The 25525-nt window shown below is 40.2% G+C and overlaps 1 protein-coding gene across 8 annotated transcripts in view; it reads left to right on the forward strand.

Annotated features, from left to right (window-relative positions):
* Positions 1-25525, forward strand: part of pde1a (phosphodiesterase 1A, calmodulin-dependent) — a 601233-nt gene that overhangs the window by 120238 nt on the left and 455470 nt on the right. For 6 of the 8 annotated variants that reach the window (XM_063052036.1, XM_063052037.1, XM_063052040.1 and 3 more), the window contains exons 3-4: positions 9275-9385; positions 14329-14355. In XM_063052036.1, the coding sequence (XP_062908106.1) occupies positions 9275-9385; positions 14329-14355 (138 nt within the window). Of the gene's footprint in view, positions 1-8743; positions 8777-8979; positions 9174-9274; positions 9386-14328; positions 14356-25525 lie in introns of those variants that run through there. The other 2 variants (XM_063052043.1, XM_063052042.1) reach the window with 2 other exon arrangements.

Raw genomic sequence — 25525 nt, forward strand, 5'->3', positions numbered from 1 at the left:
GGTCTATGGAGAGATACGGTCCGTGTGCAGGTCAGTGGGACTAGGCAGAAAATGGTTTGGCACAGCCAAGAAGGGCCAAAAGGCCCGTTTCTGTGCTGTAGTTTTTCTGTGGTTTCTATGGTTCCAGAGGATTGAAGAATTGCACATGTCAATCTACTCTTTACGAATGGAGGAAGGCAAAAGAAAGGCAATTATAGGCCGGTTAGCCTATCTTCAGTGGTTGGGAAAGTGTCAGAGTTCATTGTTAAGTATGAGGTTTTGGGGTACTTGGAGACTAATGACAAAATAAGCCAAAGTCAGCATGGTTTCTGAAAAGGGAAATCTTGCCTGACAAACCTGTTAGAGTTCTTCGAGGAAGGAACAAGCAAGTTGGACAAAGGAGAGACAGTGGATGTCATTTACTTGGATTTTCAGAAGGCATTTGATAAGGTGCCACACATGAGGCTGCATAACAAGATCAAATCCTATAACATTGCAGGGAAGATTCTGGCATTGATAAAGGAATGGCTGACAGGCAGGAGGCAATGTGTAGAATTAGAGAGAGCCTTTTCTGGTTGGCTGCCAGTGACTGGTGGAGTTCCTCAGGTGTCAGAATTGGGACTGCTACTTTTCACATTGTTTGTCAATGATTTAAATAATAAAATTGATGGCTTTGTGGCAAAGTTTGCGGATGATACGAAGATGGGTGGAGGGGTGGGTAGTGCTGAGAAAGGTCCACTGCTGCCTTTTATCCTCGGGCAGCGGACCTGATTAAATTCCGTCCTCTCAAAACTTCTGATGTCCAAGTTTGAACAAGTTAGGTCTTTAGGTCTTTACTCTTTGGAGCGTAGAAGGTTGAGGGGGGACTTGGTAGAGGTATTTAAAATTATGAGGGGGATAGATAGAGTTGACGTGGATAGGCTTTTTCCATTGAGAGTGGGGGAGATTCAAACAAGAGGACATGAGTTGAGAGTTAAAGGGCAAAAGTTTAGGGGTAACATGAGGGGGAACTTCTTTACTCAGAGAGTGGTAGCTGTGTAGAACGAGCTTCCAGCAGAAGTGGTTGAGGCAGGTTCGATGTTGTCATTTAAAGTTAAATTGGATAGATATGTGGACAGGAAAACAATGGAGGGTTATGGGCTGAGTGCAGGTCGGTGGGACTAGGTGAGAGTAAGTGTTCGGCACGGACTAGGAGGGCCGAGATGGCCTGTTTCCGTGCTGTAATTGTTATATTGTTATATGGTTATATGGTCCAGGTTGGCTGCTGGTCAAGGACACCTTCAAGAGGTGAATGCCTTATGAAGGCAGCGGTCTTCACTAAAGACCCTCACCACCTGGGACATACCCTCTTAATGCTACTACCATCAAGACACACATTTAATGATTCATAAATGGCTTCTTACCCAGATTTCAGTACAATTCAGCAACATAAACTCATTATTCCTTTTATTTTTGCACTATTTATTTTGTAATTTACATTATGTCTTTGCACTGTACCACAGCAAGGGAAGAGACAATGAATTTCACATCACATAAAACCTGATTCTGAAATAGAAAAAGAATCTGGAATCTCTACATCAGCAGTAGTGATCATGAAACAAACAGATTTTCATTAGAAGACCATTAGGATAAATAGATTCCTACAGCAATTAAACTCTTCCATCGTTATCTGGTCTCGTCTTTGTTTCCAGATCAATGGGAAATGATTAACTCCTCTTTCCCAGTCATCTGAACCAATTTTATAAAGAAGGACATGAAAATTAAATACAATGATCATTCCTGGCAAACACCCAGGCTCCATACCGGAACAATTCAGACAAAGGTCTATCAACCCTGAAAAGAAGTTCCTAGGTGAAAAATATTCAGATAAATGTTGGTGATAATCACACAGCCATTTATTTTAGACAATATTCTAGACTCTTTTGTTCCCATCTCTGGATATGTTCCTTTGCACCGATACAACAGGTCCATTAGAGGTGTTGCAGAGTGATATCTGGTTTGAAGTGAATGGTTCTGGGAACTACTAACAATGAATCTGAACCAAGTAGTTAGTTCTATATTCATTTAAATTGTGGGAATTGGGAACCTCTAAAGGCAAAAATTTATTGTCCTTGAAAAGGTAGCATTGAGCCATTTTCTCGATCCACTTCACTCCTGGTAAAGATATATCCACAATGCTTTTGTGAGAGAATTCCAGCATTTAGATGCAATGATATATTTAGACATCCCAGGTGCCAGGGCTAAGGATGTCTCAGGTTTGATCCATGGCATTCTAAAGGGGGAGGGGGAGCAGCCAGAAGTCTTCTACGTATTGGCACCAATGACAGAGGGAGGAATGGTGAGGAGGTCTCGCAGAGAGATTTTAGGGAGCTAGGTTGAAAGCTGAAAAGCAGAACCTCTAGGGTAGGAATCTCTGTATTGTTGCTTGTGCCATGCACCAATGAGGGTAAGAATAGCTTGATTTGGCAAATAATTGCATGCCTGAAGAACTGGTGCATTGGGAAGGGGTTCAGATTTCTTGATCATTAGGATTTTGTCTGGGGAAGGTATGACTTGTACAAAAGGGACGGGTTACACCTGAACCCAATGGCAACCAATATCCTTGAGGGCAGATTTGCTAGAGCTGTTTGGGAGGGTTTAAACCAATGTGGCAGGGGAATGAGAACAGAAGTGATGGGGCAGTGTGGTTTATAAACAGAGGCATTGTGTAATGAGACTGCTAGCAAGGAGAAGTTGATGATAGGGAAAAATTGCAGTCAATGGGATGAGTTGCAATGTAAAAAGGGGACAAAATAGAAAAGGGTGATGAATACAGGACTGAAAATGTTATATTTGAATGTACGCAGTATAGAGAATAAAGGAGATGAACTTGTAGCAGAGTTGCAGATTCACAATTATGATATTATGGGCATCACTGAATCATCACTGAAAGATTATAGCTGGGAGCTTAACATCCAAAGATATGCATTGTATCGAAAGGACAGGCAGGTAGACATAGGGGCAGCTGTGGCTCTGTTGGTAAAAAATGAAATCAAATCATTAGAAAGAGGTGTAGAATCATTGTGGGTAGAGCTAAGAAACTGCAAGGATAAAAAGACCCTGATGGGAGTTATATATCTCTGAACAGTAGCAAAGATGTGGTCTACAAATTACAACAGGTGGTAGAAAATGCATGTCAAAAGAGCACTGCTCAAAGACCATGGGTGATTTCAATATGCAGGTAGATTGGGAAAATCAGGTTGGTTCTGGATCCTGAAAGAGGGGTCTATAGAATGCATATGAGATGGATATGGATTTTTAGAGGAGTTCGTGGTTGAGACTATGAGGGGATCAGCTATTCTGGATTGAGTGTGTGCAATGAACCAGAATTTATTAGAGAGCTTAAGGTGAAGGAGCCCACAGGGGAATAGTGATCATAATGATATAGAATTCACCCTTGAATTTGAGAAGGAGAAGCTGAAGTCTCATATATCGGTTAAGTAAAGGGAATTACATGAGCATGAGAGAGGAACTGGTTAAAATAGATTGGAATGGAACACTAGCAGAATTGACTTCAGAGCAGCAATGGCTGGAGTTTCTAGGAGCAATTCAGAAGGCATAGAATAGATACATCCCAAAGAAGATGAGGTATTCTAAAGGCAAGTTGATGCAGCCATGGCAGACAAGAGAAGTTAAAGCCAACAAAAAAGCCAAAGAGAGGGCATATATTAGAGGAAAAATTAGTGGGAAGTTAGAGGATTGGGAAGCTTTTGAAAAAACTAACAGAAGCCATAAAGAGAGAAAAGATAAAATGTGAAGGGAAGCTACCCAATAGTATCAAAGAGCATACCAAAATTTGGAGGCACATGATTAAATAGGCCAAAGTCAGCATTGTTTCCTTAAGGGAAAATCTTGCCTGAGAAATCTGTTGGAATGCTTTGAAGAAATACCAAACAGGATAGTCAAAGGAGAATCAGTGGATGTCGTGTACTTGGATTTTCAGAAAGCCTTTGACAAGGTGCCACACATGAGGCTGGTTAACCAGTTAGCTGTCAGTGACGAGTGGTGTTCCACAGGGGTCTGTTTTGGGATGGCTTCTTTTTACATTATATTTCAATGATTTGGATGTTGGAATTGATGGCTTTGTGTCCAAGCTTGCTGACGATATGAAGATAACTGGAGGGGCAGGTAGTGCTGAGGAAGTAGAGAGGCTACAGAAGGAATTAGTCAGATCAGGACAATGGGCAGAGATGTAACAGATGGACTACAATGTTAGAAAGTGTATGGTCTTTCACTTTCATAGAAGAAATAAAGGCATAGACTATTTTTGAAATGGAGAGAAAATTTAAAAACCCGAGGTGCAAAGGGATTTGGGAGTCCTTATGCAGGATTCCCTAAAAGATGGCTTGCAGATTGAGTCAGTGGTGAGGAAGGCAAATGCGTTGTCAGCCATCATTTTGAGAGGACGAGAATGTAAAAGCAGGGATGTAATGTTGAGCTTTATGTGGTACTGGTGAGGCTTCACTTATGAGCAGTTTTGGGCCCCTTATCTAAGAAAGGATGTGTTGACATTGGAGTGATTTCAAAGGAGGTTCACCAAAGGTATTCCAGGATTGAAAGGCTTATTATATGAGGAATGTTTGATGGCTTTGGTCCTTTACTTACTGGAAATCAGAAGAATGAGGGGTAATCCCATTGAAACCTATCGAATGATGAAAGACTTTGACAGAGTGGATGTGGAGAGATGTTTCCTGTGATGGGGACGTTTAAGAGCATAGGGCACAGCCTCAGAATAGAGGAATGTCCATTTAATATGAAGATGAGAAGGAATATCTTTAGCTAGAGAGTGGTGAACCTATGGAATTCATTGCCACAGGCAGCTGTAGAAGTCAAGTCATTGGGTATATTTAAGGCGGAGGTTGATAGATTCTTGATTAGTCAGGACATGAAAGGATACGGGAAGAAGGCAAGAGATAGGGGCTGAGAGGGAAATGGATCAGCCATGATGAAATGGCGGAGTAGACATGATGGGCCAAATAGCTTAATCCTGCTCCTAATGTTTATGGGCTTATGGTCTTACATACCAAAAATCAAAGTGGTTTGTACATAGTGCAGTAACCATGTTCTCTGTTCTCTTTGTTGGTAAATGTTATAGTTTAAGGAGGTGAAACTGGAGTAGCGGAATCAAAATATTGTGGCATATTTTTTTAAAATGAGTACACAATACCCCAGTGGTGGGGGAAATGAATGTTTACAGTAATATATGTGGTACCAACCAAGAGGAGCATGGTGATGCAGTGGTTAGCACTTTGTCCTACAGCTCCGGCAGCCATATTCAGACCTGTGTGTGGAATTTACATGGCTCAATGGGTTTTGCTTCTTCCCACATCCCAACAATGTGCTGGTTAATTAATTGTGTACTGTAAAAATCATACCATATTATGTGCCTGAAGAATCAGAGGATTTGATGGATTGAAGAAGAGTAAGCAGCAGCTGCAGTGAAGTGGAATCTGATGGAATTGTTTCTCCTGTGAATTTCATGGACCTGATGAACCAAATCCCTCTTGTTTTAATGCCATAATAAATAATTAAATTAATTGCATTGTCCTGAACGCTGATAAGCTCCTAGACAGTCGGAGCTGCACTCTAGGTAAATGGAGAGAATTCCCTCAGGCATTCAATTTCTGCTTAGTAAATGATGGCATTTACAGATAAGTCTGATGAGTCACTCACTGCAGTATGCCCAACCACAGAACTGCTCTTTCAGCCATCGTATTTATGTCTTGTAAATTGTCATCACACTCAGGTTTTGATTTGGCAGTAGTAATGTCACTAAAAATCAAGGACGAATGTCGAACCTGTCTTGACCTGTGACCTCTGGTTAAATACAGGCATGAGAAAACCATCTTGATGATTAAACATCTATCTTTGGCTGATAAATCAGTAACACCCTGTTTTGAACACAGCTTGAGAGAGAAATTTTTTAAAAATGGGTCGGTTTAGGTTTGAGTTTGAGCACGCAAGGAGTGAGTTTGAACTATCGCTCTCCTTGATGCAGATGGAGTAGGTGTTTGGAATTCCAAGACATACATGATTATCGGTGTGGACAGTAGTCTCTATTGGTCTCTTCCAGTTTTCTGTATTTTCTTTTTTTGTTGCTGATTGGCAGATGGGCAATATGTTACTTTTTTGGGCAAGGGAGTGGTTGGGGATTTGAGGCATGATGTTTTTCTGTGTGAGCGCTCCACTGGGTATTTGTGTGTGAGGGAGGTTGGGGGTTTGATATTGTTGTTGCTTTTTTGCATGGGAGGGGCTTAGGGGTATGGGGTTTGATGCTTTAATGGCTGTGATCTGTTAGTTTTTGTGCGAGGGAGGGGTTGGGGGGCGGTTTGGGGTTTGTGAGTTCTGTTTCTTTTTCTTTGTGTGGGAGTGAGGTTGATGTATTTTCTTTCAATGACTTTCATAGTTCTTCTGTATTTCTTGGCTATCTGGAGAAGAGGAATCTCAGAATTGTATTCTGCATACATAGTTTGATAATAAACTGAACCTCTGAACCTTTGAACTCAGTTACCTATCAAAAATGTTTGAGCGTCTTGCCATTCTGCAGTGGTGAGAATATTGTTTTTTATTTGATGCCACAATGAACTGCTACTTCTAAAGCTGGCAAATATAATACACCCACTTTCTTTGTTTGTCTTTTCCTTTCAATTTTATAGATAGTATAACATTTGTTTAAAAAATTGTATGATCATTGGTGATGAATACAACTGTGTAACCTTGTGTGACCACGGACTATTGACACTGGTTCATAAAGTTGGGTAACACAACACTAAAACAAAATGCTTCTGAAATTCAGCAGTCATCATTTTTTTTTTTGGAGCCATCTAAAGGGCCGGGTGTTCCCCAATGCTAGCAATGCTAGGTGGCATGGTAACGTTGTGGTTAGCACAATGGTTTACAGTACAGGCGACACAGGTTCAATTCCCATCACTGCCTGTAAAGAGTTTGTATGTTCCTCTGTGACCACACGGGTTTCCTCTGGGTGCTCTGGTTTCAGAGACCTATTGGATGGTAGGTTAGAAGGTTAATTGGTCATTGTAAATTTTCCCATGATTAGGCTTGGATTACATTGGGGTATTGCTGGGCGGCCTGGCCCATAGGGCTTGTTCTGCGTTGTATCTCAATGAATAAATAAACGTTCAAGGTGACTGGCCAGTAAACCTAGCCTTTGCTGCTTTACTTCATATGCAAGGCTAGCCATGCCTATGACTCCATGATTGTGAGGTTTATCACAGCAACATGATGATTTTTCATAATATATTTCACATTCATTTAATACATCATCTCGCTGGGCACCTTTTTCATTGATTCTGAATTTTGAAGTGAATTTTAAAGTTAATCCTCAGTGTCTTCTACACTGAGGATTATTCATCTGAATCTTTCTTTTCTGATTTGAACATGTTTGTGTGAAGCAGTTTTTAATCAATCATCACATTGATTATCCTATCAGCAATGTACTTTTGTGTTTCTGTCTTATTTTGAATAATTTATTTTTCATTTTATTTATAATCTGGCTTATTATCATATACCCCTTGAGGATCAAAACTGATTTGAAGAAGCAATTGTGTAAGCTGTAGTTAATTACAGGAGTTGAAAAAATGAATAAAGACCTTAGTCACAGTGTTACAGTTTTTAGCATTTACTGCAAGTTAAATATGTGTATTCTCAAGCAAATGAGTTGGACAGTTGCAAAAAAAAAGCCTGCTACATAAAAAAACATATTTGAAGAGTGTAATTTCATCTCTTGAAAATACTGCAAAGTATGTCACATACAGTAAAGTATTTTCAGGTGTGATGACATTTATAAATTTGCCAGTCATTTTACAACAGATGATAGTAATGTGTAAAACAAATGGTGAGTTATTAATTGGCTGGCATATTAATTGGCTAGATTTTAATGCATATTGTCATGTTGGTCATTGTAATAGCTATATTTGTAGACTTTATCATTGCCACAATAAAATCATCTCAATATTGGGTTGGCAGTCATTAGGACTAGATGATGCGAAGCTAAACTATTGCAGCTTTAATATAAATGAAATTAGTTTGCCCTAGAAGGAAACAACAGGAATTCTGCAGATGCTGGAAATTCAAGCAACAGGAGTTACTCTTCCTTCAGTTAGTCCTGACGAAGGGTCTCGGCCTGAAACGTCGACTGTACCTCTTCCTAGAGATGCTGCCTGGCCTGCTGCGTTCACCAGCAACTTTGATGTGTGTTGCTTGCCCTAGAAGGAATTAGGGTTCGTTTGTCTTTGTTAAACATCAATGTACTAAAATTCATAATATAAATGGAATAAGAAATCATTTAGATTTTAGTGTAATATCTTTTGCAGATCAGTCTGCCTCCTACTTACTTTTTAATTGACCATTATATTTCAATAATTGCACTACTGTATTGTATTCCAAGTAAGAGCTCTACCAGTAAGCTGCTAATCACTTCATTTGAATTAACTGGTACCTTTTGGCAGCTAATGACCTTGGCATATCATATTAATTGCACTTTATAAATTTTCTTGAAATATATCTGAATGCACTTTAAATATGGGATTTGTGTATCTCTGAAGATACAGTGTACTGATAGTTTGCAGCTGCTAAATCTCTAGGTTCAATAACAGTTACCTAGTGGGTATAGTTGCTAGGAGAGGGTGACTTCACCATCAGCTGTTATCAGTTTTTTAAAAATTACAACCTGTGGAGCTCCGTGATTTCCCATCTTATCTGTTTGCTGTTTTCAAAGGTGATGTGGGTTGGGTCTGTGGTGAGAACTCCCAATTTGTGTCTCAACATCCTACCTGGATTTATGAAGATGTTATTGTTTCTTTTCCTTATTCTGTGAACACTGCAGAGCTATTTGACAAGTATCTTTTTCTGTCTTCAGTAATGACTCAGTTCCTAATTTTAAAGCAAGTTCATTGGATACTTGTCGGTAAATAAGGATCTTCTGAAGAATCTAATAAACTTAAATGCCTTTTGCGGATCTCTTACGGAAGCCTGCATGTGTTTACAGCTTTAACATCTGTTTAATCTGTGGCAATTGTTTTATATTAGCAAATTAAACCTTGGCATTGCCAAGCATTATTCAGAACAATCAGCTTTGCAATGAGATCAAAAATCAATCCTGATCCTTAATTAAAAGAAAAAAAACGTTATGGAGGGTAAGTGTTGTGAGATGTGCCTAACGATAGGGAGATTGACCTGCAAAAGGGAGATTTAAAGTTGCTGTATTTGAGTCTAAACTGTAGCTGTTTTATCACAGAATTTTCACCATGGCTACCTCGTCTGCAGAGAACAAGGAATCTGGCTGCAGCTCTCTGGAGTTCTTAAAACCAGACAATCCTGAGAAAATGTGGATTCGCTTGCAAGGATTGTAAGTATTATTTTTGTGATCAAATTTTGGACTTTTGGACTTGAACTATTATTCCACTATCTTTCATGTTGCATTTAAAATGTTGCATGATGCAAAGAATTTTTCTTTGATTATAGATACTTCCCTTTCATGACCTCATGCAATAATGAATTGATTACCAACAATGAAGTGATTATTAAGTATTGTTGTAGTTGTATTATTAGTATAATTCACAAAATGAATGCAACTTTTTTTCTAAATGTAATGCTAAAATCATTACTTTCAGTGGCTGGTTGCATGGATACCATTGGCAATACAGTACATTGTTTAAACAATTTATCAACTCAATGGTCATATAATGTAGACTTCCCATCTTTTATACAATGTAATTATATTTGTTGGCAATCAACTCTCAGCTGTCTCCTGGGTTACGAATTCCTGACTTACAGACACCCGTATATACAAACCTATAAACAAACTCCCATAATATTAAATTCAACTGTCCAATCTACATATATATATTTGTTCTCAACAATGGCAGAACTAGTTACATTCCTCTATTTCCCTCCACTCTTGGTAATTGTTTACTCTCAGTCGATGTCATTCATTAGAGTATTGTGGAGGTATGGTTACCATATCAAGTTGTTTTTTTAATGTGTATTTCCAATTTATGGACGAAGTCAACCCGCTTGTATCCCTGTTTCGTGGGTGTCTAAGTAACACCATCACCTGTGCATGTGTTTCTTCTAGTTTAATCCCAATAAATTGTTATCTATAATACTTCTGCAATAACAGATTTTCAATTGCCTTGCACCATCCTCTGCACCCTATGTGTCTGGTGGTAAACTTCTAGAATTTTCTGGGCACATATGCCTTTTGCTGTCTATGTCATAGTGTCTCTAAAATAGCACTAAAAAGAAAAGTTGTGTAGTAAATAATTTTGGCCATTGCTTATTCCTTGCTTTTGGCTCCACTCCAAACATGAACCATACCACAAAACCCCTTTGTAACCAACTATGAGTAAAAAGAGCAAGCAATGGACAGAACTTTGAAACTTAAACTGATCAGAAGACTATTCTAAAATTGCAGAAAATTATTTGCAATCAGATTTCTGTGGAGTAGGAGAGATTGTAAGATTTACTTTAAATTTATTGGTCCATTGATTTGCTCCATGTGCTCTCACATTAAAATGCTTCAGCAAAGGTGGCAGAAAACATAAGCAGCCCTGGTAATTTCAATTATTTCATTCTCCTGGACACATGTGTATTGGAAATGACATTAAACAAACTTGAATCTTGAACAAACAGAATGAATATTCTTTGAACACAGGGCGGCTGCAGTTTTGCTACATTCTTATGAATTCTCACATCTTCATCATGATGTTTTGAAGACCTGACAGAAGTGGAACCTACGGCAGATTGCTTTTCTTTCGATTGATGCCAATGTTATATGTTATCCAATTATTGACAAGACGACAGGCTGGGGAAATCCATTGGAAGCTCACTACTCAAATACTAGACACTTTATCAATGAAATTTAATAGAAATAGACTAAATGATGCATCTAGGGCAGGGGGCTGGGGGCAAGAGGTGATGGTGATGGGACTGCTAATTGATGAGTAGCATGCTTTGGTTTTCTGGGAAAGCTGGTTTTAAGATATTACATTGATCTTCTGCTTTTGAGGTTCTTAAAGTGCTGGAAAGAAATTACCAGGGCTGCTTATTTTTTTCTGTCACGTTTGCTGAAGCATTTTTAATGTGGGAAGACATGGAGCGAATTAGTGGACCAATAAATTAAAAGTGAAAGCTACTATCATTCGTACTTAACAAAAATCTGGTTATAAAGGTTTTCTGCAATTTTAGAATAGTGTTTTCATCAGTTTGGCTTTTAAAATTATGTCTTTGCTTGTTTTTTTACCTACAAAATAAGTCCAAAAATTGAATTTATTTGCCTATAAATTAAGGATATTATTCATGAGATATTTCATAAAATACAGTTCTTTTTAATATTGTTCAACTAATTTTTCCAATATTTTAAAACTAATTGACTCTAGTGGGGAAACTGCTTTGGAGTTAGATATTTAAGAATGAAAAGTGATCTTGGTCTCATGCATGTGAAAATGAAAAAATAGTCTCATTTATCTCCTAATGAAATAAATTGTCTTTCTATTGAAGTTGGTGATTGAAATATCTTTTTAGATAATCTTTTAATGAGAGAGAATTGGAGCTTAAGATTGCTACAGAGCTTCATTTTCTTTTCTATCTGAGGTTATAAGATTTAGGCAAGCAATAGTTCTGCAATTCTTGACTGCAAATTGGCATCTTGTTGGATGCACCAGCTAAGACAATATATGAAGAATTATTTCTCTGCTTCTGGAGGATGTGTAGCATGGGATGGTGATATAAATAAGAAAATTATTAATAAATTTGTATGTTGTATCTCAGCATCAATGCCTTACAGTCATTGTTTAGTTATTATAAAGAAGCAGTTTCTGCCTATTTTTTAATAATTGAATTTTGCAAATTTAATTACATCTTATCAAACCAGTTTTTTTTTTCAGAAGTGAATTTGTAAAATTGTAGTCAAACAACCATCTCAAAAATTTTGTTGATAGCATGTTAGAATTGATGTCTCTTTGAAGGATAACGTTCAATAGATTAGACTGCTGCTGTGGAGAAAAAACCCTATTGAATGTTTCACATTGATAATCTTTCATCAGGACTGTCAGCTATTTCTCCCTCCACAGGTGGTGCTTGATCACTGATTTTTTTTTTCCCAAATACCTTTTGTCCATTTCCATTTTAAATTATTTTTTTAAATTTTTGATATTTTCACTTATTTTTGTTTTATGGATAATATCTAAAATTTCATGGCGACCTTTAATTAGACAGATCTTAGATAAACTAAAAATAGCAAGTAATTTAATGTTTGATAAAATTTTACAAGCAGCTTTATTTCATGAAATAATTATTGACATTCACTATAGCTAAGCAACATTTCAAAAATGATTTATCTGGCTTACATATTTGACTGTAATTCCAGGGGCCACAATGGATCAGGCAGCATTTGTTCAAAGAGACCTTCTCAAGTTCAAGTTCAAGTTTAATTATCATTCAATAATACATTAATACCCACGAATACAGCGTTACTCTGGGGCCAAGGTGCAAAACACAGCACCATCAGTCACACACAACACAAGTAGCACATATAAGACCGCAGACACACATAAGGTAGCAAAAAGAAATAAAATGTCAGTAAAATACAGCCACACATGAAATATATAGTCCAAAACCCTGAGACCATAAATGTTGCAGCAGTCTGCAGTCGAACGCAATATGGTTTGTCTTCTTCCAAGCGAACACTGGGGGGCAGCACTGACTCCAGCTTGGAGGTCATTGACGTTAAGCTTTACCACCTCTCTTCCCACCCACTGACTGATCTGCTAAATGCTTACAGCACTCTTTTATTAATATTTGAAGTCTCCTGCATCAGCAGTATTTTCCTTTCTGTTGATTTTATGTGAGAAAAGGTGATTGACATTCAGATTAGTGGAACTCACCACATATGGCTTCTTCTCCAATCTGTGGGTAATTACTGTGGTTCAGAATAATTATAATTATTCTGGTTCATCACTCTGAGGATTGTCACCTTGTGGTGGACAGGCTTGAGTTCCTGAGGTCCTGAGAGTGATGCCGCTTGGAACTTGGCTCCTGGTGGGGTCACCAATGGTGGTAAGGTCAAAGGGCAGGTTCCAGACATATAGCAATTCAGCCAAGACATCACTGGTGGAGCTGGTGAGAGATGGTGACACATTGCAATGTAGGAAAGCTGCAGCAGTGAAGGGTCCCCAGTCACTTGGCACTCCATGCCACTGGATTCAGGCCCCGAGCTGTCAAGGACCACGTGGTGGCTATACATGCATCAGCCTCTCCATGTTAAACAAAGTCACTCACAAGCATTCTGCATTAAGGAAATAACTCCTTAGAACATCGTACTTGACTTGAGTGATCACATTTTTCCTATTCTAGTTCAAATTCTAGACAGCAATCACATCGAAAGGAAGAGGAACCCTGCCAGGCCCTGACTTTATCTCAGAATAAATCCAATTAAAGGTGGTCCCACCATACAAAGTGGCTGTGCTCCATATCGAAATCTTCCCATCAAATCCCATGTTATAAGTGGAAATAGATTCTTCTGGGATGTTTTTCTGTCATATTAAGTCAATTTATTGGTGATAACAAAGTGACCTTTCACTAGTTATGTAATGGTTGAGGCTAGCATTAGACTTGGATGGACAAATCTCCTGGATTAGGAAATGGGAATATTAGGGAGAAGGATAGAATTCAATGATCAGTGTTCCTGGGAGAAAGGTGGTATGCAAGGACTTCAGATTAAAGTAGTGAAGGTGGAGTAAGGAGCTAAGGGAAGAGCTGGCCGTGGCTACGGCAGCTTTCCACGCTGCAGCGCATCAGAAAAAATGCCACACAGGTGAAGAGTCTGAGATATCTGTTTACATGCCTTCACAATGGAGAGGATGTGGTAAGAGAGGGACTTAGCTATAGATGTCAACCTAATTGAAGCAAAAACGTATCCAAATCTTAATGCCTCACATCATTGAATGACTAAAACAGAAAAAAACAAAAGATATTGTTTCTTTCGCACTGTTTGTTTGTTTATTTCTGTGTAATTTCTGCAAGAGCTTATTTTATTCAGTGTCTCATTTTGGTTGGTGATATGTGAATTCTGTAAGGGCAACTTTCCATTCCCAAAACTGCCCTAATGTAGAAGTTGTCTGTTTTCCTTGACCTCTCCTCATCTTGGAGAAAGCACTGCCAAATTTGCTTCTCTTAGACCAGTGAACTTTAGAATAGTAATCTCTACCTAATGTGTTTCTTCTTATTTCAAGATGCATTTGTCTTCATATTGAAGAGGGGATGATGGCTAATGTTGTTTTTCTTTTACAGACAGAACTACAAAAACACATCACAAAGGTAAGGGCATTTATTCTGCACTTTAAAGCACTGTGAGATATTATTTGAATTTATTCATGTGTCTTTTACATTGTTGAATCACGGTATTTCCAGAAATCTGCAGTGTTGGATACACTTGGAGAAATTTGATTTACCTGATCAATGGTTTTGTTAAAACTTAACATATCGCCGAATGTATTTTTAGAAATAACCTATGAGAGTTTGGCTGGTAATGCAGTTATATTCTGTAGACATTGAAATATGACGTACCATCAGGAATGCTCATGAAAGTGATATTAATATACGCTGCAGATCAAGGTATATTTGTGAGACTGGTATAATTCCATTCATTAAACTCACACTGGGTACCGATTCACTTTAATAAGCTGGAGTGCCCACTCACGGTGTATCATTGAGTTTCACGGCACCTTATTATAAGTTTGAGTTTTAAGTTGAACTTCCACTTGCTCTGCACGAGGTTATTGACTTTCAGATAAAGGGAAAGGCAAGGTTTTGCAGGAAAACAGAGGTGCTCCTGTCACTCAGGCTTTTATATAGCGCCAAAGTGATTGTCATTTAGCCGTACTGAGAAATGTAAGGGCATGCAATCTTGGTCAGAGGTAGGTTTAAGTCTTTTCTAAAAGGAGGAAAATAATAATAATAGAGGATCAATCAAGTTTGATGAGGAAATTCCATCGCTTGGAACTTGGCGATTGAAAGCATGGCTCCTAAAGATGAAGTCTTGAACACTTTCATGTTACTTGTCCTTTATGACCTATATTTGTCCAAGTGGCTATTACCTTTCCCTTGCATTGCAGTCTTCAAAAGCTTAAACTGACTGGCCTGTGTTTTCTGAATGTATCTCTTTATATTTTGGAATAATAATTTTGAATATTAATTATTCAGATTTGAGAGTTCTTTCCTGTATCTATTTAAGGAAGAAAAGAAGATTCCAGTATATACCTTGCCGATTTCTGTCTGTTGCAATACAGGTCATCCAGACTGAATAACTAATCCATATTAAGTACTGTTAGCCTTTCTAATAACTCTTTATCTCAATTCAATCCCGATTGTGTCTTTATTTATAATGGTATTGCGGAAAATCATTCGCTAAGCACAAAGCTAAGTATTCATTTAGGATCCCAGATATATCTGTTGCCTCCACCATAGACCTCTATTTTGATCCCTAATTGGGACCATTGACAATATTTTATGCTCTTAGACCTTTGCACTCACTTTTGTTGTCTTTATTTATTCTTGGGCTAAGAATTCTTTTCTCCTTCCTTCTCTGTACTTCGATACTTGGCCTGATTTTTCCTTCTGATTTGAATGTTGATACCTATTGCATGCTCTTTTGTGGTTATCTTGCACTCTACCTTCATCTAAGTAGCTCTGGCTCTGGATATAGAGTTAGCAGAAATAGATCAAAGCAGGAACAGTCTCTAACACGGATTTACTTTTGGATTCTGTGATAACTTCGGAGTTCAATCTTGGAAGCCCTGCCTCTGCCCACAAATTAAGACAGCTATCTGTTGGTCAGCTGCTACTGATGGTAGGGAAGGTGGCAGTTCTTTCCCTTAATTTCCTTCTCACTTTTGCCTTCTGACTTCCAAAATAGAGCTCCTCTCTTGAGGAGGGGAACATAATCTGACTTAATTCTGCCTTGCTTCTCCTAGTTTGTGGCAATTCTCTTAGGACGAACTTTCAGTTTGCCTTGTTTTTTTGACCACACTGAGTCCAACAGTGAACTGGGAACAGAGGTCCTCTTTAAGAAAGATAAACAAGCATCTGCCTTTTCCATACAATGTCCAATCCAGTCAAATTAGTTGTTGCCTGTGAACGATTACCTCAATGATGGTGACGTTACTTCCACTTGAAGATGTGGACATTTCTTCGGCCCTCTGGCTGTTTGATGCATTGGGTCTTTGGGAAGCATCATTGGTAGTATCCCTACATCTCCTCTGCCTATTGTCAGTAGATCATCCAGGTTGTTCTTGATCAGCCTGAGGGTATGATTTCCTTCAAGGATGTTTCATGAAATATTTTCTGTTGGAGCTTTGAGGGATATTGATAATGTTAACTCATGGTTCCGGCATGCCTCAAAGCACAGCTTTTATTGAGGTTTAACTTGGTTTTTAAGGTGTGTTAATCTAAGTTTGGCTTAAAGTAGTGTGGGGCCATGACAGCTAGGCCCAAAATAGGCCAAACATCCTGCAGGGAATCCTAGCATTATGCCTATTAGTATAAGTTTCAATTTACTGGGCTATTACTCATTTCTGATAACACAAATCTCCCTTTAGCTTTGAGATTCGGGTATGACTCACTCTGACTTTAGTTGGAGGGTGATATCATTTTGACATATGTAATGGGATTTTTCAGTTGATATAATCTTGGACATGAGCATCACAGTGGTCAGCAAGTGACATAGCCAATGGCCTCAGCACTTTGCCAGAGGACTGACTTTAAATTTTTCTGGAAAAAAATCACCGTCCTTGAAACCTGCAGGTATGGCAGGAATTCTCCTGGAGAATTCCTGGCTGAAGATCTTTATGACTGCCTTGTGAAAGGAGCTGGTGCTGGTATTTTTTAAAAATATTAATTCTACTTGGTTATGTTTTCTCAAAATGATACCAATATTCCTGATCTAACAGGTTGATGCTATTTCCTACAGTTATCATTTTCATGCATAATCATTGTGATGCCAACATCCTTTTGATCTGCAGCTTCTATGAACATAATGAAGGAGATACATCTGTTTGAAGCAAAAGAATTTCTATGTAGTTTTGTACTTCTCACTTTGTCTAATGATGGTGTTCTTATGACTTATTCATGTTCTATGCATTAGCTTAAAAGGAGTCTGCCCTTCTCTCTTCTTTTCCCCTAGAAGCACCTTAACAAAAACCTGATTACCACCTGACTCTATTATTGGATGTCCACAGAAAATTATCTTGACCTCCTTGGGAATACAAAATAATCTGCAGATGCTGGGGTCAAAGCAACACTCACAATATGCTGGAGGAATTCAGCAGGTCGTGCAGCATCTGTGGAAAAGATCGGTCGACGTTTCAGGCCGGAACCCTTCGTCAGGACAGGGTACCGACCCGAAACGTCGACCGATCTTTTCCACGGATGCTGCCCGACCTGCTGAGTTCCTCCAGTGTGTTATGAGTTCTCCCTGGGAATGTTGGTCAGAACTTGATCAAGGTCTGAGTAGATTTCTTCCAATACAACCTTATCAGGACTAAGTACAAGGGCATACAATATGTGTTGATTCCATCAGCAGGTTGCTTTTTCTAAGCATGTAACAAAGAGTCAGAAGATTCACCATTGATTCCTATAATGAGCTCTAATTGGAATGACATATTAGTTCTGACTTGTATGATGTACCTGTCCACTGTGGGTTTTCCTCTCTGCTGAACACCTTGTCTCACCAGGCAGTAAAGTTGATATTGACTGGCCGTCTGTTGTATCTGATGATAGTTAGATTTGTGCAGTATTGTGTGTTTGTAGGTGGCTGCTGAGTCCGAGTTGTGAGTGATACAGAGAACCACAATAAGCACGTGGAAACTGTGCTGGATCTGGAAGCTGTGCCACTGTTATTGTTTTCCTTCTTTGTCAGGTAGTGATTAGTACGGCTTAGCATCCCTCCTCCAGGTTGTTGTGAGTGGTTCTATCCAAGACTCACTAGCCTCTCCAGTCTTGCACCCTCGGTTCCAGCTGTTTTGGTACCAGCCCAGCGTGTGCAATGCTAGCTTTCACCCAGTCTTTGAACCTCTTACGGGGCCTGCCTCGATTGCTCTTGCCCAGTGAAAGGTCACTATATAGTGCCTGCTTGGGGATTCGGGAATCCTTCATGAGTATGACATGCCCTGTCCACCGAAGCTGAGCTTTTACAATCATGGCCTTAACACTTGTAGTTCCTGGCTGGTTGAGGACCTCTAGTTTAGTGACTCGATCCGGCCAAGGGATGCAAAGGTTTGACCTCAGACTACGTACATGGAATCCTTCTAGCATTTTGATGTATCTTTTGTACAAGGGAGTCCTGAGGACAACAGCTTCACAGTTTTGTGGACAGGCGGATATTGCGCTGGTTCGACACGTGCGATTGCAGTGGAGCAAGGCTCTGGCTGCCTTTCACATTTCTCAATTTTGTTTTTTTGATGGTGGTAGAGTGGCTGGTAGCAGCTGATCCAGGGACAGGTTGAAATAGGACATCTGCCTTGATAAGGCTGACGGTAAGACCAAAGACACGCGAGGCTTCATCAAATTTGTTGACAAATAGCTAGCTGAAAGTCAGACTCAATGTGAGCTATCAGAACACAGTTGTTGATGTAGAGGGATTCAAGGATGAGTTTCTTGACTAACTTTGTTCTGGCACTCAGACAATGAAGGTTGAAGAGTCGACACCCCCCCCCCCCCCCCACCATTCAAGGTCTTGGATTGCATGGTTAAGCACATATGTGAAGAACAGGTTGAACAGCACAGGGGCCAGCACACACCCTTGCTTCACTCCATTTGAAATATTGAGTGGTTTGAATTGTCACCACTTGAGAGGACTTGGCCAATCGTATTGCCATGAAGAAGGTGGATGAGGTTGATGAATTTTCGTGGGCATCCCAGTTTTGAAAAGATTGTCCAGAGTGCCTCTCTGTTTACGGTATCTAATGCTTTATTTAGATCTACAAAGACAATATACAGGTCTAGGTTGATATCATATCTTGTAAATTCCCTGGCAATTGTAGTTCTTCCTGGTTGTACTTAGCTTTCTGCCCCGTAGAACAGGACAGTCTCAGCTTTTGGAAGTCAATGCCCTCCTGTGGTTTTGAGTGCGGAGAGCATTTCTCTGGACATGGTCATTTTTGGTCATCTGGACTTCTCCAGTCTTTCTAGTGTGGGGTACAAAAGAGGATCCTAAAAAGAGTAACAGATTCCAATAGTAAGGACCAAAATTATGGTCCATCTCAGTCCACATGCAGATTGATCATGCAGCCACCAGCACCCATGAACAGATGTGCCTTTGTGAGTCCAGACCCTGTCTCTACTGGGCCATCACAAAAAGGCGCAGCAGACAGTATTGACATATTGAAGCCTCCAGATAATTTCTTTCAACCTGGGAACTTGGTACACTTTGGTTGCACAATCCTGACAGCCAGGAGATTTAGCGTCCAGTGCTCGGGCGAAATTCAGACATCTGTAGATTGTAAATATATATCATTACTTATCCTCTTCAACAGTTGTTGGAAGCCAAAAGTTCCACTTTTGACTGATCCATTATGGAGGACTTTGTCTTCATCAGAGCCCCATTTCTGGCTTGTTTCACGGCCAATAAGATGTTTGTAGCAGCTACATATGGGGGACTTGATTGCCACAGTAGTTCACCCTATGTTATAGAAACCTTAGCGTAGAGACTAGTGAAGAGGATGTGAAGTTGTTTAAGGGTAAAATACTTGGATTATCTTCATTTAAAGAGATCCCACCTCCTGTACAAACATCGTAGTTTTAAAGTTCAATTTAAATTTATTATCAAAGTTCATGTATGTCACCATGTATAACACTAAGATTCATTTTCTAGTGGGCATACTCAATAAACCTATAGAATAATAACCATAACAGAATCAATGAAAAACCACCCAGCCTGGGTGCTCAAGCAAAGTGCAGAAAACAACAAACTGTGCAAATACAAAAGAAAGAAATATTAATGGATAAACAATAAGTATTGTGTATTGTGTATTACCTGGAGTATTGTGTGCAGTTTTGGTCCCCTAATCTGAGGAAAGACATCCTTGCCATAGAGGGAGTACAAAGAAGGTTCACCAGATTGATTCCTGGGATGGCAGGTCTTTCATATGAAGAAAGACTGGATGAACTGGGCTTGTACTCGTTGGAATTTAGAAGATTGAGGGGGGATCTGATTGAAACGTATAAGATCCTAAAGGGATTGGACAGGCTAGATGCGGGAAGATTGTTCCCGATGTTGGGGAGGTCTAGAACGAGGGGTCACAGTTTGAGGATAGAGGGGAAGCCTTTTAGGACCGAGGTTAGGAAAAACTTCTTCACACAGAGAGTGGTGAATCTGTGGAATTCTCTGCCACAGCAAACTGTTGAGGCCAGTTCATTAGCTATGTTTAAAAGGAAGTTAGATATGGCCCTTGTGGCTACAGGGGTCACGGGGTATGGAGGGAAGGCTGGGTTCTGAGTTGGATGATCAGCCATGATCATAATAAATGGCGGTGCAGGCTCGAAGGGCCGAATGGCCTACTCCTGCACCTATTTTCTATGTTTCTATGTTTCTATGTTTCTAAGTATCAAGAATGTAAGATAAAGAGTCCTTGAAAATGTGCCCACTGGTTGTGGGAACATTTCAATGATTAATCAAGTGAAACTGAGCCTGGTGGTGTGAGTCCTGAGGTTCCGGTATCTTCTTCCTGATGCCAGCAGCGAGAAGAGAGCATGTCCTGTGTGGTGGGGGTTCCTGATGATGGACACTGCTTTACTCTGACAGTGTTTCATGTAGATGCACTCAATGATAGTGAGGATTTTATCTGCGATGGACTGGGCTGTATCCACTACTTTCTGAAGGATTTTCCATTCAAGGGCATTGGTGTTTGCATACTAGTCAATATACACATATACTGAATTGCCCCCAATCAATATACACATTTACAGAACATCGTTCTATGGAAGTTTGTCAAAGTTTAGGTATCATTCCAAATCTTCCATGGCAGTAGTGTCATGGTCATTCTTTCTTCGTAATTGCACTTGGCCCAGGACGGGCCCTCCAAAATAAAATACCCCAAGGAATTTAAAGCTGCTGACCCCTCCATCTTTGATCCTCCAGTGAGAACTGGCTTATGGACCTCTGACTTCTTTCTCCTAATGTCTATAATCAGCTCCTTGGACTTGCTGACATTGAGTAAGAGGCTGTTGTCAGCCAGATTTTCAATCACCCTTTTCTATGTTGATTAATCACCACCTTTGATTAGGCATATGATAGTGGTGTCGTCCCCAAACTCGAATATGGCATCGGAGCCGGGCTTAGCCACACCATCATAAGTGGAAAGCAAGTAGAGCAGGGGCTAAGCATGCAGCCTTGTGGCACCTGTGCTGATGGAGATCATGGAGGGGATGTTGTTGCCAATCTGAACTGACTGGGGTCTACAAGTGAGGAAATCCAGCATCCAATTGTACAAGGAGGTATTGAGGCCAAAGTCTTGGAGCTTATTGAATAGTTTTGAGGGGGTAATGATATTGAATGCTGAGCTGTAGTCGATAAAGAGCATCCTGATGTATGCGTCTTTTGTGTCCAGGTGTTCCAGGGTTGTGTGAAAAGCCAATGAGATGGCATCTGCTGTGGACTTGTTGCTCCAGCAGGCAAATTGGAGTGGATCCAAGTTTCTTCTCAGGCAGGAGTTGATCTGATTCATCATCAACCTATCAAAACACTTATCATTGTAGATGTAAATATTACTGAGTGATAGTCATTGAGGCAGATCACCATACTCTTCTTGGGCACCGGTACAATTGAAGCCTGCTTGAAGCAGGTGGGTACCTTGGACTGCTGAAGTGAGGGATTAAAGATCTTAGTGAACACTCCAGCTAGTTGATCAGCACAGATCTTTAGTACTTAGCTTGGGACCCCATCTGGGCCTGATGCTTTTTGTTTGTGGATTCACCCTTCTGAAGGCTGCTCCCACATTAGCCTCAGAGACTGAAATCAGAGGATCACCGGGGGATGTGGGAGTTTTGATGATTCTTCCATGTATTGACGCTCAAAGTCAGCATAGAAGGCATTAACTTCATCTGCAAAGCCCTGCTGTCGCCTATTTTGCTTGATTTAACCTTATAAGAGGTGGTAGTATTCAAGCCCTGACACAACTGTTGAGCATCCTTCATCGATTCAAATATAGTCTGGAATTGCCACTTTGCCCGTGAGATGGCTTTCCAGAGATTCTACCTGGACCTCTTGGAATCTGCTTCCTCACCAGATTTGAATGCCTCTGATCTGGCTCTCAGCTGATTGCGGTTCTCATGGTTCATCCAGGGCTTCTGGTTGGTGAAGACTCTGAATGATTATGTGGGAACATACTTGCCTACAACCGTTTTAATTAAGTCAGTTATAATTGTGGTGCAATCATTCAAATCCACAGATGCCCACTAACTTGAAGCAATCCTTAGCCTCCCATGACCACCTCTTTGTTGTAATCTCTGGAGCTTTACTCTTTAACCTCTGCCTATATGCAGGTAGGAGAAGGTAGGAGAGTGATTCCATTTACTGAAATGTGGTCTGGGTATGGAATAGTTGGCATTTCTTGTCTTCGTGTAACAGTGATCCAATGAGTTGGAGCCTCCAGTGCTACAGGTTATATGCTGATGTTAATTGGGCAGTATTTTCTTCAAACAGGCCAGGTTGAAGTCCCCATGCATGATTAGAAATGTATTTCTTGTTTGGAGATGGCATCATGCAGTAGCTCAAGTGCTGGGTTTTAGTTGGCCTCTGGGGGTATGTAAACTGTGGTCAGAATTATGGAAGAGAACTCCACAGGTAAATAGAATAGATGGCATTTGATCGCTAGGCGTTTAAGGTCGGGGGAATATGAGTTCGACAAAGCTGACACATTGGAGCTACACCAGGAGTTTATCATGACACACACATTTTGACTTTTCTGAATCAGCAGTTCGGTTCATTCGGCAAACCGAAGTTTGACGACTGCATCTAGTGTGCTGGTAGACATCCAAGTTTCGCTCAGACATAGAATATTTCAAATGAGTCCCTCATTTTCCTCTGATACAGCCATCTTGCTCTCAGGTGCTCAGTTTTGGTCTCAGCGACTGCACGTTTGCTAACAAGATGCTGGGTAGAGGGGGCCTGATCACTCTGTGTTTCAGCCTGGCTTGGAGTTCCCTCGTCTTGCCTCACTTCCGGTCATGGCGATGAACCTCAGTCCATTTAAAGGTGCCGTATCTGTTTGATCCACCAAGACCATCAGACAATTGTGAAATCTGTAATTCATTAAGTTGAGTTAGAAGTACATTGCTTAGAGGGAAATTGCTTGCTGCAGATTGCAGTGAGAGTGAATCGAAAGAGGTACATTTAAAAGTATTTAGAAGTATTGTCTTTCACCCACAGAACATCTCCATGGTTCACTGCTACCATCTTTTGTGCAGAAATTTCTTTTCTTCTGAATGCATTGAATTATCTGCCCCAAAAGAGTGATAGAAGACAGATCATTAGGTATACAGGTTTCCCCCACCATCCGAAGGTACAGCGTTCCTATGAAACGGTTCGTAAGCCGGAATGTCGTAGTTGTCGGCCCAGATCAGAGGCGATGCAATTAGATGCCGGGTGTCACCTAATTAACTAGCATGTTTATTTCGGCTTTTTTCCTAAAGATGTGCTGTGTGCCTCCCGGCTACCGCTGCATTCTCCGCAAATCGGTATCTATCTGTGGCCTGGGGGTTGGGGTGGTGGGGCACTGGGGTGTCATCTCATCGTCGTCTGTTTCCATTAGGGCAGGCAGCTCATCTTCTCCTATGTCTGCCTGCCTCGATGTCGAAGGTCGAGGTTCGTCGTCTGCTGTGGCTGATGTGGAAGGCTTGAAAAATGACAGTATGCTTGACTGCTGAGCCTCGCGCATTTTTCTATCATACAGTTCATTGTAAGGACTCAAGCCATCTTGCAAATATGCCCTAAACTGACGTACCCTTTCAAAATTAAGGTCGTACTTTATCATTGCAGCGAAAATCTCACGCAGTTGCTTCATGTTCAGTTCCTGGACAACTTCACTTTCGGTCCGTTCACTACTGCATTCAGTTTCGATTGTTATCCTTTCCTCTTCCAATTGCATAAGCTCTTCATCTATCAGTTCTTGGTCATGGGATGCCAAAACCTCTTCAACATCATGTTCGTCAGCTTCCACAAACCAAACTCACTTTGTCCTTACTTGGTTCACCATGATCGAAACGCTTAATTATGTCTAGTTTTACGCTAATTTTAACACCCTTACGAGCTCTTTTAGGCTTTTCCGATACCTTAGAACTCATCTTGCAAACAGCTGCTCACAGGCACGTGTTTAAGCAATGCCGGCGAGAATGCAGTTCCGAATCCGGGGGAGAGCGGCTGCTCGGGGCGCGAGCTGCTTTTTTCGCGCGCTGCCTTTTTTCGTAACAGTGAAAACACCTTCTGTTAGTGAAAACAGGGAACTAATGTGGGTCTTTCGTAACAGTGAGGTTTCGTAAAGCGAACGTTCGAAAAGCAGGGGGACACCTGTATTTAAATATATACTAATAAAAATTTGAAGGATCAAGGAATTGTGGGTTTGGGGAAATAGTACAGAAGAGTTGAGGCCGGCCTTTGGCATATTGAATTGCAGGGCAGGCTTGAGGGGTTGGTGACCTACTCCTTTTCCAATACTGTCGATTCCAAATGACTTTGCTCTTCCTTAATTCACAGAAGTTAGGAAAATTAGTATTTTTATTCTAGATTTCTCCTTGACCATCTCTATAATTAACAGAATCTTTATAATATTATGACCACCATTCCCAGCAAATGCTGCTTTACTTTACAAGATCAAATAAATTTGGTCCCAACTGCTTTGCCAGTTGCTTTCAGAATGCCTAGACAAAGTGTTATTGAAGCTGCTTATACCTCTGGTTGCATTTTTTGAGGGCAAATTGTGGAATAGATGGAAAAAAGGTGAGGGCAGGCTTAAAGGTTATAGCTGGTCAGTACAATTAGTTTGGCATTTGCCTTTTACTGCATGGAGCTCTTCAGAGCAGGTGTCTCAGCTTTAACATGTGGCTTTGTATTCAGGTGGCATCACTGGGTGAGTTCCTGTATCATGATTGTAAAGTTATTTACTTTCCCTTAATGCAATAATATATGAAGTAAAACTTACCTTGATTGAAATACATTTGAAGAATCGCCTAGCATTACAGTTTGTCAAGCGATTCATATATTTTGCTGCTGCTAATTGAATCTGTTCTAGCTTCTTTTGAGCAGAGCGCTTTCAATCGTATTAGTCATTTGCCAAAGTATGATCTGCACCTGTAGAAAAGTATTAATGTCAGCAGATGGCCACATTGCTTCTGTCACACAGCCTGACCTCCTCTTCCAATGTGTGCTTTGAGTTTGCTAATCCTGGAGGTAAAAGGTTGCAACATTTAAAACTATGACTGAAGACAGCCTGTGTAG

This window comes from Mobula hypostoma, chromosome 6 (assembly GCF_963921235.1).
Source record: "Mobula hypostoma chromosome 6, sMobHyp1.1, whole genome shotgun sequence".
In the NCBI taxonomy this organism is placed as follows: domain Eukaryota; kingdom Metazoa; phylum Chordata; class Chondrichthyes; order Myliobatiformes; family Myliobatidae; genus Mobula; species Mobula hypostoma.